Below are 16,136 nucleotides of genomic sequence, written 5' to 3'. Positions count from 1 at the left end.
AATTAACACTCTTCAGTAATGATATATTAGAGGCTTAAGGAAGAGGTACCACAACTGAACATGAACATAACAAATAAAATATCATTTCACTTTCATTATAGACCAGTAAGCTAAATTTTCATTGTTTGGATTTGAAGCAATATGTCTAGCTATGCCTATATACAGCAAATAGTGCTTATGATTGTAAATGGATTTACTTCCCTATAAATTGACAGTTTAACAAATAATTACAACACAAACACCCATAAAACCACTGCCCAGGTTTAAGCATTTTCACCATGAGCATTCTATAACAGAAACTATTTCCAAAAATGAGAAAGACCATCAGTCATACGTCACCCCCCCCCACAAAAAAAACTTCTGAAGTGTAATTTTACCTAACTCAGTAAAGAAAGTTACTTTAAGTACTGATTTCAAATGAAGCCTGCTAAATACATCTCAAGTTCATTTCTCCACCAAGATAAACATGGGAGTTTTATCTTGCACTTTACTTGTTTCAAGTGCAATTGATATTATTCTTAGAGGCCACTAAGACGAAACCAATGAGAACACCATCAATTTTAAGATGCATCCCAATCTCCCTAAGTCATTCATATTAAACAGATATATACCAGAACTATTAACTTACAGATCCCTACTGTGCAGAGGAAAACAAAAGAGAAAGAGGAAATTCTTGGTAGTTAGCATGACAAAGCAGCTAATACTACTCTTCACAATATGGCTATGTCCCTCAAAATGTGGCTGAAGGCACAAGGATGAATCTCACAAAAACAATGTCAAGAAAGGCAAGACAAATGTGTGTCTAACATATATTAATCTTAGCTCACTCCTGAAATCCTAAGAAAATGTCTTTTAAAAGGGACAAGTATAAGAGAAAAGATCATAGCAAAACAGAGTTTTCAACAAAATTGTGGCAGATGTAGCACTTGTAAACAAAATGAAAAGATGAAATCCAAAAAGGAAGAAAATAATAAGTAAGCTCATTTCCAGGGTAGAAGAACCATGAAAACATTTAGAAATTCAAGGCACCAGCTGGAAATAGAAGGAATGCTTGAAATAGTGCACGTAAAGTAGTTAGAACCTGAGATTTTTCAGGGCTATCTTTCAGCCAACTACAAAAAACATGCAGTTTATAGCAATACAGGCCTACCTCAAGAAGCAAGGAAAAACTCAAATAAACAACCTAACCTTAAAGCTAAAAGAGTTAGAAAAAACAAACAAACAAACCAAAAAAAGGGGGGGGGCACCTGGGTGGCTCAGTGGGTTAAAGCCTCTGCCTTCGGCTCAGGTCATGGTCCCAGTGTCCTGGGATAGAGCCCCATATCAGGCTCTGTGCTCTGCAGGGAGCCTGCTTCCCCCTCTCTCTCTATCTGTCTGCCTCTCTGCCTACTTGTGATCTCTGTCAAATAAATAAATAAAATCTTTGAGGAAAAAAAAAAAAAACAACAAAAACAAAGAAAGCCCAAACCTAGCAAGAAGAAGGAATAATAAAGATCAGAGTAGAAATAAATGATATAGAAACATAAAAAATAGAACAGATCAATGAAACCAGGAGTTGGTTTCAATAAACCTTTAGCTATCAAAAAAACAAAAGGACTCAAATAAACAAAATCATTAATAAAAGAGGAGAAATAACAACCAACACCACAGAAATACAATTATAACAGATTTTTATGGAAACCCATATGCCAACAAATTGGACAACTTAGAAGAAATGGATAAATTCCTGGAAACATACGACCTACCAAAACTAAAGCATGGAGAAATAGAAAATAAATAAATAAAATAGAACAAATTACCAGCAATGAAATTGAATCAGTAATCAAAAAAATCCCAAAAAACAAAAGTCCAGGACCAGATGGGTTCATAGGCAAATTCTACCAAAGAATTAAAGAAGAGTTAATAACTATTCTTCTCAAACTATCTCAAAAAAAATAGAAAAGGAAAAAAAAATAGAAGAGGAAGGAAAACTTCCAAATTCATTCTGTGAGGCCAGTATCACCCTGATACCAAAACCAGATGAAGACACCACCAAAAAAAAGAATTCTATAGGTCAATATCTCTCATGAGCATAAATGCAAAAATCCTCAACAAAATATTAGCAAACTGAATTAAACAGTATTTCTAAAAAATCATATGTCTCATTGAAGTGGGATTTATTCCTGGGATATGAGGGCAGTTTAATATTCACAAAACAATTAACTTGATAAATCACATTAATAAAAGAAAGGATAAAAATCAGATGATCAAGGGCTCCTGGGTGACTCAGTCAGTTAAGTGGCTGCCTTCGGCTCAGGTCATAATCTCAGTGTACTGGGATCCAGACCCCTCTATGGGCTCCCTGCTCAGCAGGGATTCTGCTTCTCTCTCTCCCTCTGATCTTTCCTCCTCCTCACACTCACTCTCTCTCAAAAATAAATAAATAAAATCTTTTTTAAAAATCGTATCCTCGGGGCACCTGGGTGGCTCAGTGGGTTAAACCTCTGCCTTTGGCTCAGGTCATGATCCCAGGGTACTGGGATCGAGCCCCGCATCCGGCACTCTGATCAGCAGGGACCCTGCTTCCCCTTACCCCCACCTGCCTCTCTGCCTACTTGTGATCTCCGTCTGTCAAATAAATAAATAAAAGATTTTTTAAAAATCGTATCTTCATTTCAACAGATGCAGGAAAAGAATCTGACAAAGTATAAGATCCATTCATGATAGAAATCCTCTGCAAAGTAGGTCTAGAGGGAACATACCTCAACATGATAAAGGCCTTATATGAAAAACCCACAGCCAACATCATACTCAGTGGTGAAAAACAGAGCTTTTCCTTTAAGGTCAGAAAAAACAAAAGGATGTCCACTTCCACTGCTTTTATTCAAAATAGTACTCGGAAGTCCTAGCCACAGCAATCAGACAACATAAAGAAATAAAAGGCATCCAAATGGATAAAGAATAAAAAGGCATCTATCCAATGGATAAGATAATCATTATCTCTTTAGAGAAAACTCTAAAGACTCCACCAAAAAATCACTAGAACTGACAAATGAATTCAGTAAAGTCATAGGATACAAAATCAATGTACAGAAATCTGATGCACTCCTATACAATGAAGCAGCAGAAAGTGAAATTAAGAAAAAAATCCCATTTAAAATTGCATCAAAAATAATAAAATATCTAGGAATAAACTTAACCAAAATAGTAAAAGCCTGTACTCTGAAAATTATAAAAATACTGATGAGATCAATTCAAGATACATGATACATGCATACATGATAAAACGAAACAGAAAGACATTCCATGCTCACGGGTTGGAAAAACAAATACTGTTAAAACGTCCACACCACCTAAAGCAATCTACAGATTTAATACAATTCATATCAAAATACCAACATTTTTCACAAAACTAAAACAAACAATCCTAAAATTTGTATGGGGTTAAAAGATCTTAACTAGCCAAAGCAATCCTGAAAAAGAAAAACAAAACTGGAGGTATCACAATTCCAGACTTCAAGTTATATTACAAAATGGTAGAATTAAAATAGTATGGTACTGGCATAAAAATAAACACACAGATCAATGGAACAGAATAGAAAACCCAGAAGTAAACCCACATTTTATGACCAATTAATCTTCAACAAAGGAGAAATGAATATCCAATGGAAGAAAATCTCTCCAACAAATGGAGTTGGGACAGCTACATTGCAAATAAATGAAACTAGAACACCTTCTTTCACCAAACACAAAAATAAACTCAAAATGGATTAAAGACCTAAATGTGAGACCTTAAACTGTAAAAACCCTTGAAGAAAGCACAGGCAGTAATTTCTCGGACATTGGCTGTAACAAGATTTTTATAGATAGTGTCTCTCAAGGCAAGGCAAACAAAAGCAATAATGAACTATTGGGACTATTTCAAAATTAAGTTTCTACACAGCAAAGAAAACAACCTAGAGAAGGGAAGAAGATAGAAGATAATGGCAAATAACATATCTGATAAAGGGTTAGTACCCAAAACATATAAAGAACTGATACAACTCAACATCAAAAACCCCAAATGATCCAAATAAGTAATAGACAAAATATGAACAGACATTTTTCCAAAGACAAACAGATGGCCAAAAGATACATGAAAAGATGCTCAAATCACTCATCATCAAGGAAATCCAAGTTAAAACTACAATGAGGTATCATCTCACACCTGTCAGAATGGCTAATATCAACAACCAAGAAACAAGAGGTCTTGGTGAGGATATAGAAAAAGGTAAACTCTCTTGCACTGTCAGTGGGAATGCAAACTGGCTCAGCCACTCTAGAAAACAGTATGGAATTTCCTCAAAAAGTTAAAAATGGAACTATTCTCCAAGCCAGTAATTCCACTACTGGGTATTCACCCAAAGAATAAAAAAACACTAATTCAAAGGGATACATTCGGGCGCCTGGGTGGCTCAGCGGGTTAAAACCTCTGCCTTCAGCTCAGGTCATGATCCCAGGGTCCTGGGATCGAGCCCCGCATCGGGCTCTCTGCTCAGTGGGGAGCCTGCTTCCTCCTCTCTCTCTGCCTGCCTCTCTGCCTACTTGTGATCTCTGTCTGTCAAATAAATAAATAAAATATTAAAAAAAAAAAAGGGATACATTCACCCCTATTTATTGCAACATTATTTACATACAATAGCCAAGCTAAGGAAAAAGCCCAAGTGTCTATCCATGGATGGATATGAAGAAGAGGTGGTATCTCATGAGAGATATTGACCTATAGAATTCTTTTTTTTGGTGGTGTCTTTATCTGGTTTTGGTATCAGAGTGATACTGGCCTCACAGAAGAATTTGGAAATTTTCCTTCCTCTTCTATTTTTTTTTTCCTCTTCTATTTTTTTGAGATAGTTTGAGAATAGGTACACACACACATACACACAGCAGAATATTATTCAGCTTTAAAAAGGAATGAAATCTTGCCATTTGCAAAACATGGATAAAGCTAGAGAATATAATGCTAAGCAAAATCAAAGAAAGACAAATACCATATGATCTCACTCACATGTGGAATTTAAGAAAACTGATGAGCAAAGGAAAAAAATAGAGAGCGAAAGACAAACCAACAGACTCAACTATAGAGAACAAACTGATGGTTACCTGAGGAAGGCAGGTAGGGGGATAGGTGAAGTAAGTGATGGGAATTAAAGGAAAAAACAAAACAAAACTAAAATGTGCCCAGAGGCTGAAAAGTAGGAAATCATAACACAACATAAATGTTTCATAAAGGAAACTACACACTATCTTTTGGTAAACATTCAAACATTCCAAACAATGGAAGGATTTAAAAGGTTATCGGTGAAATTATTCACATTTAAAATATATTTTAGATAGCTATAAAAAAATCAAAACATTGGGTGCCTGGGTGGCTCAGTGGGTTAAAGCCTCTGCCTTCGGCTCCGGTCATGATCCCAGGGTCCTGGGATCCAGCCCCGCATCCAGCTCTCTGCTCAGCAGGGAGCCTGCTTCCTCCTCTCTCTCTCTCTCTCTCTCTCTCTCTGCCTGCCTTTCTGCCTATTTGTGATCTCTGTCTGTCAAATAAATAAATAAATAAAACCGTTAAAAAAAAAATCAAAACATGTATTATTAGGTAACAGCGAACTTTGTATTATTGTTCTGACTATGGGATAATTAATTTTTTTATACTTTAAAAAAGATCCAGAACATACACAGACCACTACAAATCAACAAGAAAAACAAGCCAATTTTAAAAAGATGGATTTAAAATTTAAACACACACTTCACAAAAGAAAATTTCAATACACACATAAAAAGATACTCAATCTCATTAGTCATCAGGAGAATGCAAATTAAAACCACAATAAAACAGCAAGAACTATGAGAATGACTATAATCAAAAAGATTTATACAAAATGGTGACAAGAACACTGAAGAACTGGAAGTCTAAATCACTTCTAGTCCAAGTGGAAAACAATATAGCTAATATGGAGAACTTAGTCATTTCTTATAAAATTAAACATGTATTTACCCTATAACCAGCAATTTCACTCTAAGTAATCACAGAGAGAAATAAAAGCATAAATCCATAGAAACACTTGTAACAATACTCAGAGTAATCGTAATCTTAATAGCTCAAAATCAAAAACAACCCAGAAACCCATCAAACAAAAAAGTGAATAAACAAATCACTGTGTATTTATACAATAGAATATCACTCAATAATTAAAAAAAAGGAATGAAGTAATAATACAGGAGTCCCAAAGATACCAGCAACTAGACTTTTAAACTCCTGATAGGATCCTCTTCAGTGGGGAATCTGACCAGTTAAAGACAAGTATTTAAACTAAAGGTTTTCTAACAAAGAACCCACCCAGGTCACCCTATATCGAAGTTCAGAATCAGCAATCCCTCTATACATTCAGAGCTTTCTAAACAGCTCTTTATTTAGTCCCCGACTCTTAATTATAGCAGAGAGCTACCGACTAACAAGCATTTGAGGAAAGCCTCTAACACAGAAAATACAGACAAAGCAGGTGGGAAAAATAAGTTGACTAAAACAAACATTTTGTAGGAAAAAAATTCTCCAAAACACTATCATTAATTTTTTCAGAGAACAGTGCATCAATAACACAAGAATAGAATGTTACAGTAAAAGGAACGTCCAGGGGAAAAGAGAAGGAGGAAGACAAAAGAGAAACACACACACACACACACACACACACACACGCAGGAGAGAGAGAGAGAGAGAAGGAAAGGAAACAGAGGGAAGATGAAAGAGGGAGGAAGAACAGATCATCTGAAGATCAATGCTATATAGTAGAAGCTCAAAGAGCAAGCAGTCCAAATTCAGATATGAGTGGGCAGGTGGAGGGCTTCAGACATTATATCACCCACAAAAAAAGGATGAAAGTGAGAAATTCCTGCTGTTTAAACAGAATTGGTAGAAATTTAACAAAACCTGAAAGTTACTATGACAAACTACTGTTAAAAATATTATAGAGGGGCATCTGGATGGCTCAGTCAGTTAAGTATCTGTCTTCAGCTCAGGTCATGATCCTGGGGTCCCGGGATTGAGCCCCACATTTGGCTCCCTGCTCAGGTGGAAGCCTGCTTCTCCCTCTGCCTGCCACCTCCCCTGCTTTTGCTCCCTGTCAAGTAAATAAATCAAAAATCTTAAAAAAAAAAAATTATGAAAGAATACACTTCATCATTTTATCAAAAGAAACTCAGAAGGAAGTAGTAAGATTTAAGAAGCAACCGTAAGCAAGGACCATAAAAAAAAAACTTTTAAATATACAAGTTGATAAAGTTTTAAAAAGAGTAAATAACTAATAACAAACAATAATGTAAACAATGGAAAGAGAACATGCAGAGTTAAAACTTTGAAGTTAAACCTTGAAGTTCCTTGATTGCTCAGAAAGAAGCTAAAGAGCTCTGATTAACTTTAGACTTCATTGATCAATTATACAGTAAAAGCACTAAAGTGAAAATGTTAACTTCTAAGCCCCAAGGGAAAAAAGGAAAAATGAAAACAAAGAAAAGTAAGCAATTAAGCAGAAAAGAGGAAAATAGGAGGGAAAAAAAGCAAGAAGCATGAAAATAAAATACATAAGACAGTAGGAATAAGTTCAACTCCATCAAATTCAAATGATACCATTTCAATAAAATTTTTAAAAACACATAACAGAGGGACGCCTGGGTGGCTCAGTTGGTTAAGCAGCTGCCTTCAGCTCGGGTCATGATCCCAGTGTCCTGGGATCGAGTCCCACATCGGGCTCCTTGCTTAGCAGGGAGCCTGCTTCTCCCTTTGCCTCTGCCTGCCACTCTGTCTGCCTGTGCTCACTCTCGCTCCTCTCTCTCTGACAAATAAATAAATAAAATCTTAAAAAAAAAAAACATAACTGAACCATATATCATTTATGGACAAATATACATGTGATGTAGATAGAAAAAGAAACAGGATGCAGACCAAATTTAGTGGAGTAGCTACCCTCTGTGGAAACAGGAATAATAGTTTATGAGTGGCATTTCAACTACAACTACAATTTCTTTTCTTTTTTAAATCTCTTAAGCAAATATAGCAAAATGTGGTAACATTTCTGAAGAAGACATAGCAGCTACTATAGTCATCTGTATTTTCCAAACAATTTCCTAATTTAAAAAAATTAAGGGTGCTTGGGTGGCTCAGTCAGTTAAACCTCTGCCTTCAGCTCAGGTCATGATCCTGGAGTTCAGGGATAGACCCCACCCATGGGGCTTCCGGCTCAATAGGGAGTCTGCTTCTCCCTCCCATTCTACCCCCCCCCACATTTGTGCACTCACTTGCTCTCTTTCTCAAATTAATAAAATCTTAATAAATAAATAAAATCTTTTGCTTAAGATTTTATTTATTTGTCAGAGAGAGAGCGCAAGCACAAGTAGTGGCAGGCAGAGGGAGAACCAGGCTCCCTGCTGAGCAAGAAGGCCAATATGGAGCTCCATTCCAGGACTCTGGGATCATGACCTGAGCCAAAGACAGACACTTAACTGAGCCAAGCAGGCATCCCTAAATAAGTGAAATCTTAAAAAAGAAAAGAAAAATTAATAGACGAGCAATATTAAGATACATGATATCTTTATTAGTATAAAAATGCAAAATTCTGAAATGCCTTGTAATTTATACAGATTTCAGAAAAGTGACCCCTATTTAACATAGTTAGTTTACATATTAATGACGTTTACCTAAGTTCTCAACACATTAAAGAAGAGTAAAGAATACCAAAGTGAAGTTCAAATCCAAATACCTAAAATATCTTTAGAATTGTTCTGAAATGAAAAAACTCGTATTGTTTCTGGTAAACTGACTTTTTATAGGTGTTTCTAGACTAAAAGATATACGGAATAAAAATTCTAGCTTCAGAGAGTAACTTCCATGATAATGAATTAAAAGATGACTTTACCCATCACAGTAACCAAAAAACGGGATTTTTTTCCCCATATACATAAAAATGATTTTTTTCACCAAAGAACATCTAGGCATATTTGCTATTATGGGTATATAATACCTGTTAAGTCCTTTGCTAAATCAGGATGGTTCATGAGACAATGACTAGCAAACTTCACACATTCCAAGCGGATTGGTACATGGATGTCATTAAACCTGATAAAATATAAAGGCACAAAACGTTCTTTAAAATAAGAGGAAAAATTATGTGTTTAAAATATACACAATTTATATTTATTTCTCTAATAAAAAGAAAAAACAAGTTATGTAGAATAATTCAAAGCAAAGCTAGACTATTTCAACGAAGTTTTGATAAGCTATATATTTATGAATGCTTCAGAATGTCTACATTAAACCAGGACAATCTCCTATGAGAACTATGTACTTTTAAGGAGCTTGTGAAAACAATATACGTTTGGCTCAAGCACAAAAAAAAAAGAATGACAAGATTTTTCCTATAAATATTTTTCTTTTAAATATATATGTTTATATAAGCTTATTTGTGTGCATAGGTCATAGATACATTATATAAATCCCATTCTTTCTTAAGAGTAGGGCATTCACAAAGTGTGGCAGATCTTGCACTAAACCCCGTATTATTTTACAGGACTCTAAAACTGAGCCCAAATTAACTCCTATCCAGTTAAACATCACATTACATTTTCACTGATACCAAAGTCAATTTTAAATGAAGAAGTAAATAATCTTAGTATTTGAAAGATATGCAATTTAGGTATCTTTTAATTTTGTATTTCTCTTCCATCTTTTTTTTTCTTATAATTTATTTGGTGAAGAAATTGTTCTCTTTGTGTGTGTAGTGTTTTCCCACAGTTGAGATTTCACTAATCTGTATTATCCTGGTTTCAATTAATAGGCTCCCCTTCTCTCCTAAATCTTACAAGTTGATAGTTAGATCTAGACAATTATATCCAGAGTCACTGTTTCAGCAAGACTATTTCATAGATGGAATCCTGTTCCTCCATCATAAAGCCCACGATGTCCAGCTGTCCTAAACCATAATGTTGAAAGCCTGTATACACTAGTTCAGCCTGGACTACAAAAGAGTGATGTCTTTGAAAAATCTAGTTAAGTAACAACAAGAACATCAAAGTAAAGTGAGAATTTTCCATTGCATATTTTCATATATCTAATTCTGTAATATCAAAAGGTGTCCAAATCATCTATCACCCAATACCGTAACAAATTCATAACATACCATAACAAATGTCATAGCAAATATTATAAAGGAGAAAAAAAGAGATCTTCTAAACGAGCACCAAATTATTCATAAAAGCTTATTATAAGAGGGGCGCCTGGGTGGCTCAGTGGGTTAAAGCCTCTGCCTTTGGCTCAGGTCATGTTCCCAGGATCCTAGGATCGAGCCCCGCATCGGGCTCTCTGCTCAGCAGGGAGCCTGCTTCCTTCCTCCTCTCTGCCTGCCTCTCTTCCTACTTGTGATCTCTGTCTGTCAAATAAATAAATAAATAAAATCTTTTAAAAAAGAAAAGCTTATTATAAGAAAAAAAATGCTCTATGAAGTATACTCAAAAATAAGTTATAACACCTAGCCTATGGTATCATATAGTTTCCAGATTGTTTTGAATCCAAGTACTTCATCCCTATGAACTTTACCATTTTCAACTAAACATATACCATTTAACCATTATAAATAAATATTATAAGACCTCTTTAAAAAATACTCTAGCTTCTTAAAAGTGGTAATAATCTGTGAGTTTCAGTTTGAAGACAATAATTTTAAAAGTAAAGGAAAAATTACAATGTAATGGAAATGTGACAAATTTTAACCTCCCAAATCAAGTCTGGATAATCCAAGTCCTGATTTAAAGATACAGTAAATGTCTATGAGTAAAACCTGTATTTTTGTTTTACCACATTAAGTGGACTCTAAATTAACTGGTATAATTTAATTAAACACATAAGCTATTCTGCTCTACTGCCCAAGAACTTTCCACTGTATTTAAAGGAAAAGAGTCTAGAAAGCAAACTCAAAATGACAATAGACTAAAATTTATTCATTTAACACACCTTGTCAAATACTATTGAGCTATATAAGCGATAAGAAATCAGATTAAGAATTTAGCACTTAGCAAGCTTATAGTTCATTTAACAAATTAGAAAAATAAGGCCAAGAGAGATTAAATTTATTATAATCATGACAGTTCTAATATTAAGATGGAAAGAAAAGTGGTTATAACATGCAAATATTTCAATATAAAAAGAAACAGAGTATGAGTTTTTAAATCCTATTTATTTGTGACTTAACTGCATTATTTGTTATGAAAAAAATTTAAGCAGAGGAAAAAAAATTCTCCTTTATCTTCTGGGTCAAAGTAGGTTTCAGCCAGGGCACTTTAAGTGGTTTTAATATATTCAAGGTCAAGGATACCTTTAAAAACATAATTGAACCCTTCTCAAAGAAAAAAGAAACAAACAAATACACTCAAAATTTTGCAAACAATTTCACGATTGTGAACATTAAAAGCATATATATATCCCAGGCTATCACTTCCTCTAAAAGAGAAATGTACAAAGGAGGTTAGGAGGAAGACATACATATCATTTATTTATTCATTCTGTGGATACCCGTGCATCTCACAATGATTTATTTTCACTGGAATGAATCACTGCTAATGTACTAACACATTTTAATTTCATGACTATAATACTTTCTGAGATAGCTTTTTAAGCGTATCATCTTTCAGAAATTATTAAGGGCAAAATAAGATGAAAACAGAAAGGGAAATTGTAATATGGCTAATCAGTACTAACACTCAAAAATTTCAAAATATAAAACCTTCATTTTTATAATTTCAGGAAAATATTAAAATATGGATGACATTTTTAGATAATATAAATAGATTAAAAACATTTATTACTTTTAAACAGGACACCAAAATCATATACCTGCCCAAGTAACACTGCCAAAGTGGTTTGTTTTGAGAAGCCAATTCTGAATCCTTCGCACCAAACATTTTTGCCAATAGTTTAACAACTTGTAGGCGTTCCTCATTATCATTGCTCTAAAAAAAAACACAAACAGCTTTAAAACCATCATAGATATAGTCACAATAATTTTCCCATGATTTTCCTCATCTCCAATTCCACAGAAAAACTTTCATGAGCTCCAGACGAAAAAGTATACATAAAAATGTTCAATATACATTACAAGAAATAAACCATTAAATAAATGTTCTAATCAGCTTGTTAAAGTATACTTCCTATATGAAAATACATCCCAAAGTTTGATTGTTAGAAACCCCTCTTGATTTTGAGGCTTATTTCCATTCACAGTCAAATTCAAAAATTAACTACATCAAAGATATGCAGGCCCTTGAAAAACTGTTTTTTAAAAAATAGCCATGAAGAGGCCAGGCCTACAGTAAACAGAAAGTTCTGTATGATTGTACTGGTTAAGCTCTTTGTAGAAATAAATACGTGAAATCTCCCAAAAGAAGAATCCGTTCACCTACACATACCAGATCCATAATGAAGTTCACCAATATGATGAAGCCTTGCATGTGCAAAAACTAATTTCTGCTTTATTTATTCTATTATGGGTAGGTAGCGTGGAGACAGGAACTCAATCTTATTATTGATTTTGGTACCTCCAACAAATGACACAATGGTAAAATGACTGAACTAGCCACAATACTACACTTAAACATAAAATGTGACCATATCAAAAAACGATATTCAAAGTGCTATGAAGACACTGTACACTGTTGGGTTTTTTTTTTTTTTTTTAAACCAATGCCTCAGCCTAGTATTAAGAGCTCCCATAATATGACCTAAGTCATCTCTGTTATTTCTCTCCCTAGTCCTCTAAATAAGTATTTTTCAACCCCAGGGGCACATCAAAATGATCACTAAATGTGGCTATGTGTGTACACACACACAGGAATATTACTCAGCCCTCAAAAAGAATGAAACATTGCCATTTGCAAGGACATGAATGGAGCTAGAATGTATTATGCTAAGTGAAGTCAGTCAGTCAGAGAAAAACAAATACCATATGGTTTTACTCATATTTGGAAATTATGAAATAAAACAGATGAACATATGGGAAGGAGAAAGAAAAAGAGAAATGGAAGCAAACTATAAGAGACTCTTAATGACAGAGAACAAACTGAGGGTTCATGGAGAGAGGTGGATGGGGCGTGGGCTATATATGGGTCATGGGTAGTAAGGAGGGCACTTGTAACGATGAGCACTGAGTGTTCTATGTTAAGTGATGAAACACTATATTCTACTCCTGAAACCAAAAATACACTATGTTACCTGAAATTTAAATAAAAATTTGGAGGAAAAAAATTAAAATAATAGTAAAACACATTTGTTTCCTATGATTAAGAGTCTCTTGTGGTTTGTCTCCCTCTCTGGTTTCATCTGGTTTTATTTTTTCCTCCCTTCCTCTATGATCCTGCCTTATTTCTTAAATTCCTGAGATCATATGATACTTGTCTTTCTCTGACTTATTTCGCTTACCATAATACCCTCTAGTTCCAACCACGTCATTGCAAATGTTAAGATTTCATTTTGATGGCTGAAGAGTATTCCATTGTGTATATATACATCTTTATCCATTTATCTTTTGATGGACATCTGGGATCTTTCCATAATTTACCTATTGTGGACATTGCTGCTATAAAAAACATTGGGGTGCAGGTGCCCCTTCAGATCACTACATTTGCATCTTTGGGGCAAATATCCAGTAGTGCAATTGCTGGGTTATAGGGTAGCTCTATTTTCAACTTTTTGAGGAACCTCCATACTGTTTTCTTTAGATGTTGCACCAACTTGCATTCCCACCAACAGTCTAGGAGGGTTCCCCTTTCTCCACATCCTTGCCAACATCTTGTTCCCTGACTTGTTAATTTTAGCTATTTTGACTGCTGTGAGGTTATATCTCATTGTGGTTTTGATTTGTTATTTCCCTGATGTCGAGTGATGTTGAGCATTTTTTCATGTGTCTGTTGGCCATCTGGATGTGTTCTTTGGAGAAATGTCTGTTCACGTCTTCTGCCCATTTCTTGATTGGATTATTTGTTCTTTGGGTATTGAGTTTGGTAAGTTGTTTATAGATTTTGGACACTAGCCCTTTATCTGATATGTCATTTGTAAATATCTTCTCCCAAAAGAAGAAAAAATAAAACAAGATGAAACCAGAAAGGGAGACAAACCATAAGAGACTTTTAATCTTAGGGAACAAACTGAGGGTTGCTAAGGGGAGGGAGGTGGAAGGATGGGGTAAGTGGGTGATGGACATTAAGGAGAGCATGTGATGTAATGAGCACTGGATATTATATAAGACTGATGACTCACTGACCTTTACCTCTGAAACTGATAATACATTATATGTTAATTAATTAAATTTAAATTGTAAAAAATATGTCCATGTCTGTTCATACTAGCACTATTCATAATACATAGCAGCATTATTTATACTAGCAAAGGGTAAAAACATAAATGTCCATCAACTGATAAAATACTGTATTACCCATACAATGAAATATGATTTAGCAATTAAAAAACAAAGATGTGGTCTATGTATACTATGGAGTATTATGCCTCCATCAGAAAGGAGGAATACCCAACTTTTCTATCAACATGGACGGGACTGGAAGACATTATGCTGAGTGAAATAAGTCAAGCAGAGAGAGTCAATTATCATATGGTTTTGCTTATTTGTGGAGCGTAAGAAATAACATGGAGGACATGGGGAGATGGAGAGGAGAAGGGAGTTGAGGGAAATTGGAGGGGAAGATGAACCATGACAGACTGTGGACCCTGAAAAACAATCTGAAGGTTCTGGAGGGGCAAGAGGTAGGAGGTTGGGTGAGCCTGGTGGTGGGTATTATGGAGAGCATGTATTGCATGGAGCACTGGGTGTGGTGCATAAACGATGAATTCTGGAACACTGAAAGAAATTTTAAAAATAAATAAAAATTAAAAAATAAATAAATAAATGAAGTCCTGGCACAAACTACAACATGGAAGAACCTTGAAAACTTTATGCTAGGTTAGATTCCAGTCACAAAAGATTTATATGCTATGGTCCCATTTATAGAAATGTCTAGAATAGGCAATCTATAGGGACAGGAAGTAAATTAGTGATTGTCTTGAGCTGGGTTCCTGGAGGAATGGAAGGTCACCACTAAAGGGTGTAAAGATTTCTTTCGGTGGGTGATAAAAATGTTCTAAAAATAATTGTCATGATAGTTGCATGACTGTGAATATGTCAAAAAATACTGAATTATACATTTTAAATGGGTGATTTTTATGGTATTTGAATTATATTTGAATAAAGCTATTACAAAAAGAAAAGTAAATAATAATAAAACAATCTAAAAAAATGACCTCTAAAGCTCTAAAAAAATTAAAAATTAAAAAAAATAAAAATAAAAAAAACTGAATGCCTGGACTCTACTGCCAAGAATTCTGATCAAAACAACTTATCTGGTTTAATACCCAGACATCTGTTTGCTTACTAACGCTCCAGAGGTGAAGATTCTAATGTGCAGTCAGGGATGATTTAAGCTTACTTTATGCCACCATCCAACTGTAACTCTTTGTGTTCCACAAATTCACCCAGCATCTTCCTACCTCTATATACTTCTATATCTGTTTCCTTTGTTTCAATTGTATGCTGTTTATCTTTTAGCACACTTAGGATATCTGGCTAATTAAATCTGAATTTTTCTCCTCTTCTACACTAGCTGTTAGACTTGCTGAAATCAAGGATGATAATTCCTTACTTTTTATATTTCTTACAGTATTCAGTATTTTTAAAGAAAATTAGACCAGGGGCACCTGGATGCTTCAGTCAGTTAAGCGTCTGCCTTCGGCTCAGGCCATGATCTCAGGGTCCTGGGATCTAGCCCTGCATCAGGCTCCTCGCTCAGCAGGAAGCTGCTTCTCTCTGTCCCTCTGTCTGCTGCACTGCCTACCTGTGCTCTCTGCCAAATAAATAAATAAAATCTTAAAAAAAAAAAAATCAGACCAAGAAAAAAGTTTGAAGTATGACTGCCTTCTGCCTCATCAAAATTGCTAACTACATGGGAAAATATGGTGCAGTTGGGACAGTGAATCAAGTGGGTCACTTGAAAAATACACCAAAAATACACCCCAGAATAAAATGAGAATAATCACTTGC

The 16,136-nt window shown here is 34.8% G+C and overlaps 1 protein-coding gene across 6 annotated transcripts in view; it reads right to left on the bottom strand.

Annotated features, from left to right (window-relative positions):
- PDS5B (PDS5 cohesin associated factor B) overlaps positions 1-16,136 on the bottom strand; it is a 195,502-nt gene that overhangs the window by 91,554 nt on the left and 87,812 nt on the right. For all 6 annotated transcript variants that reach the window (XM_047723117.1, XM_047723120.1, XM_047723121.1 and 3 more), the window contains exons 9-10: positions 11,888-12,003; positions 9,024-9,118 (exon numbers count right to left, since the gene is read on the bottom strand). In XM_047723117.1, the coding sequence (XP_047579073.1) occupies positions 9,024-9,118; positions 11,888-12,003 (211 nt within the window). The remainder of the gene's footprint in view (positions 1-9,023; positions 9,119-11,887; positions 12,004-16,136) is intronic.

This window comes from Lutra lutra, chromosome 3 (assembly GCF_902655055.1).
Source record: "Lutra lutra chromosome 3, mLutLut1.2, whole genome shotgun sequence".
In the NCBI taxonomy this organism is placed as follows: domain Eukaryota; kingdom Metazoa; phylum Chordata; class Mammalia; order Carnivora; family Mustelidae; genus Lutra; species Lutra lutra.
Note: the sequence above shows the minus strand (reverse complement) of the source record. Positions and strands in the feature narration are given on the sequence as shown.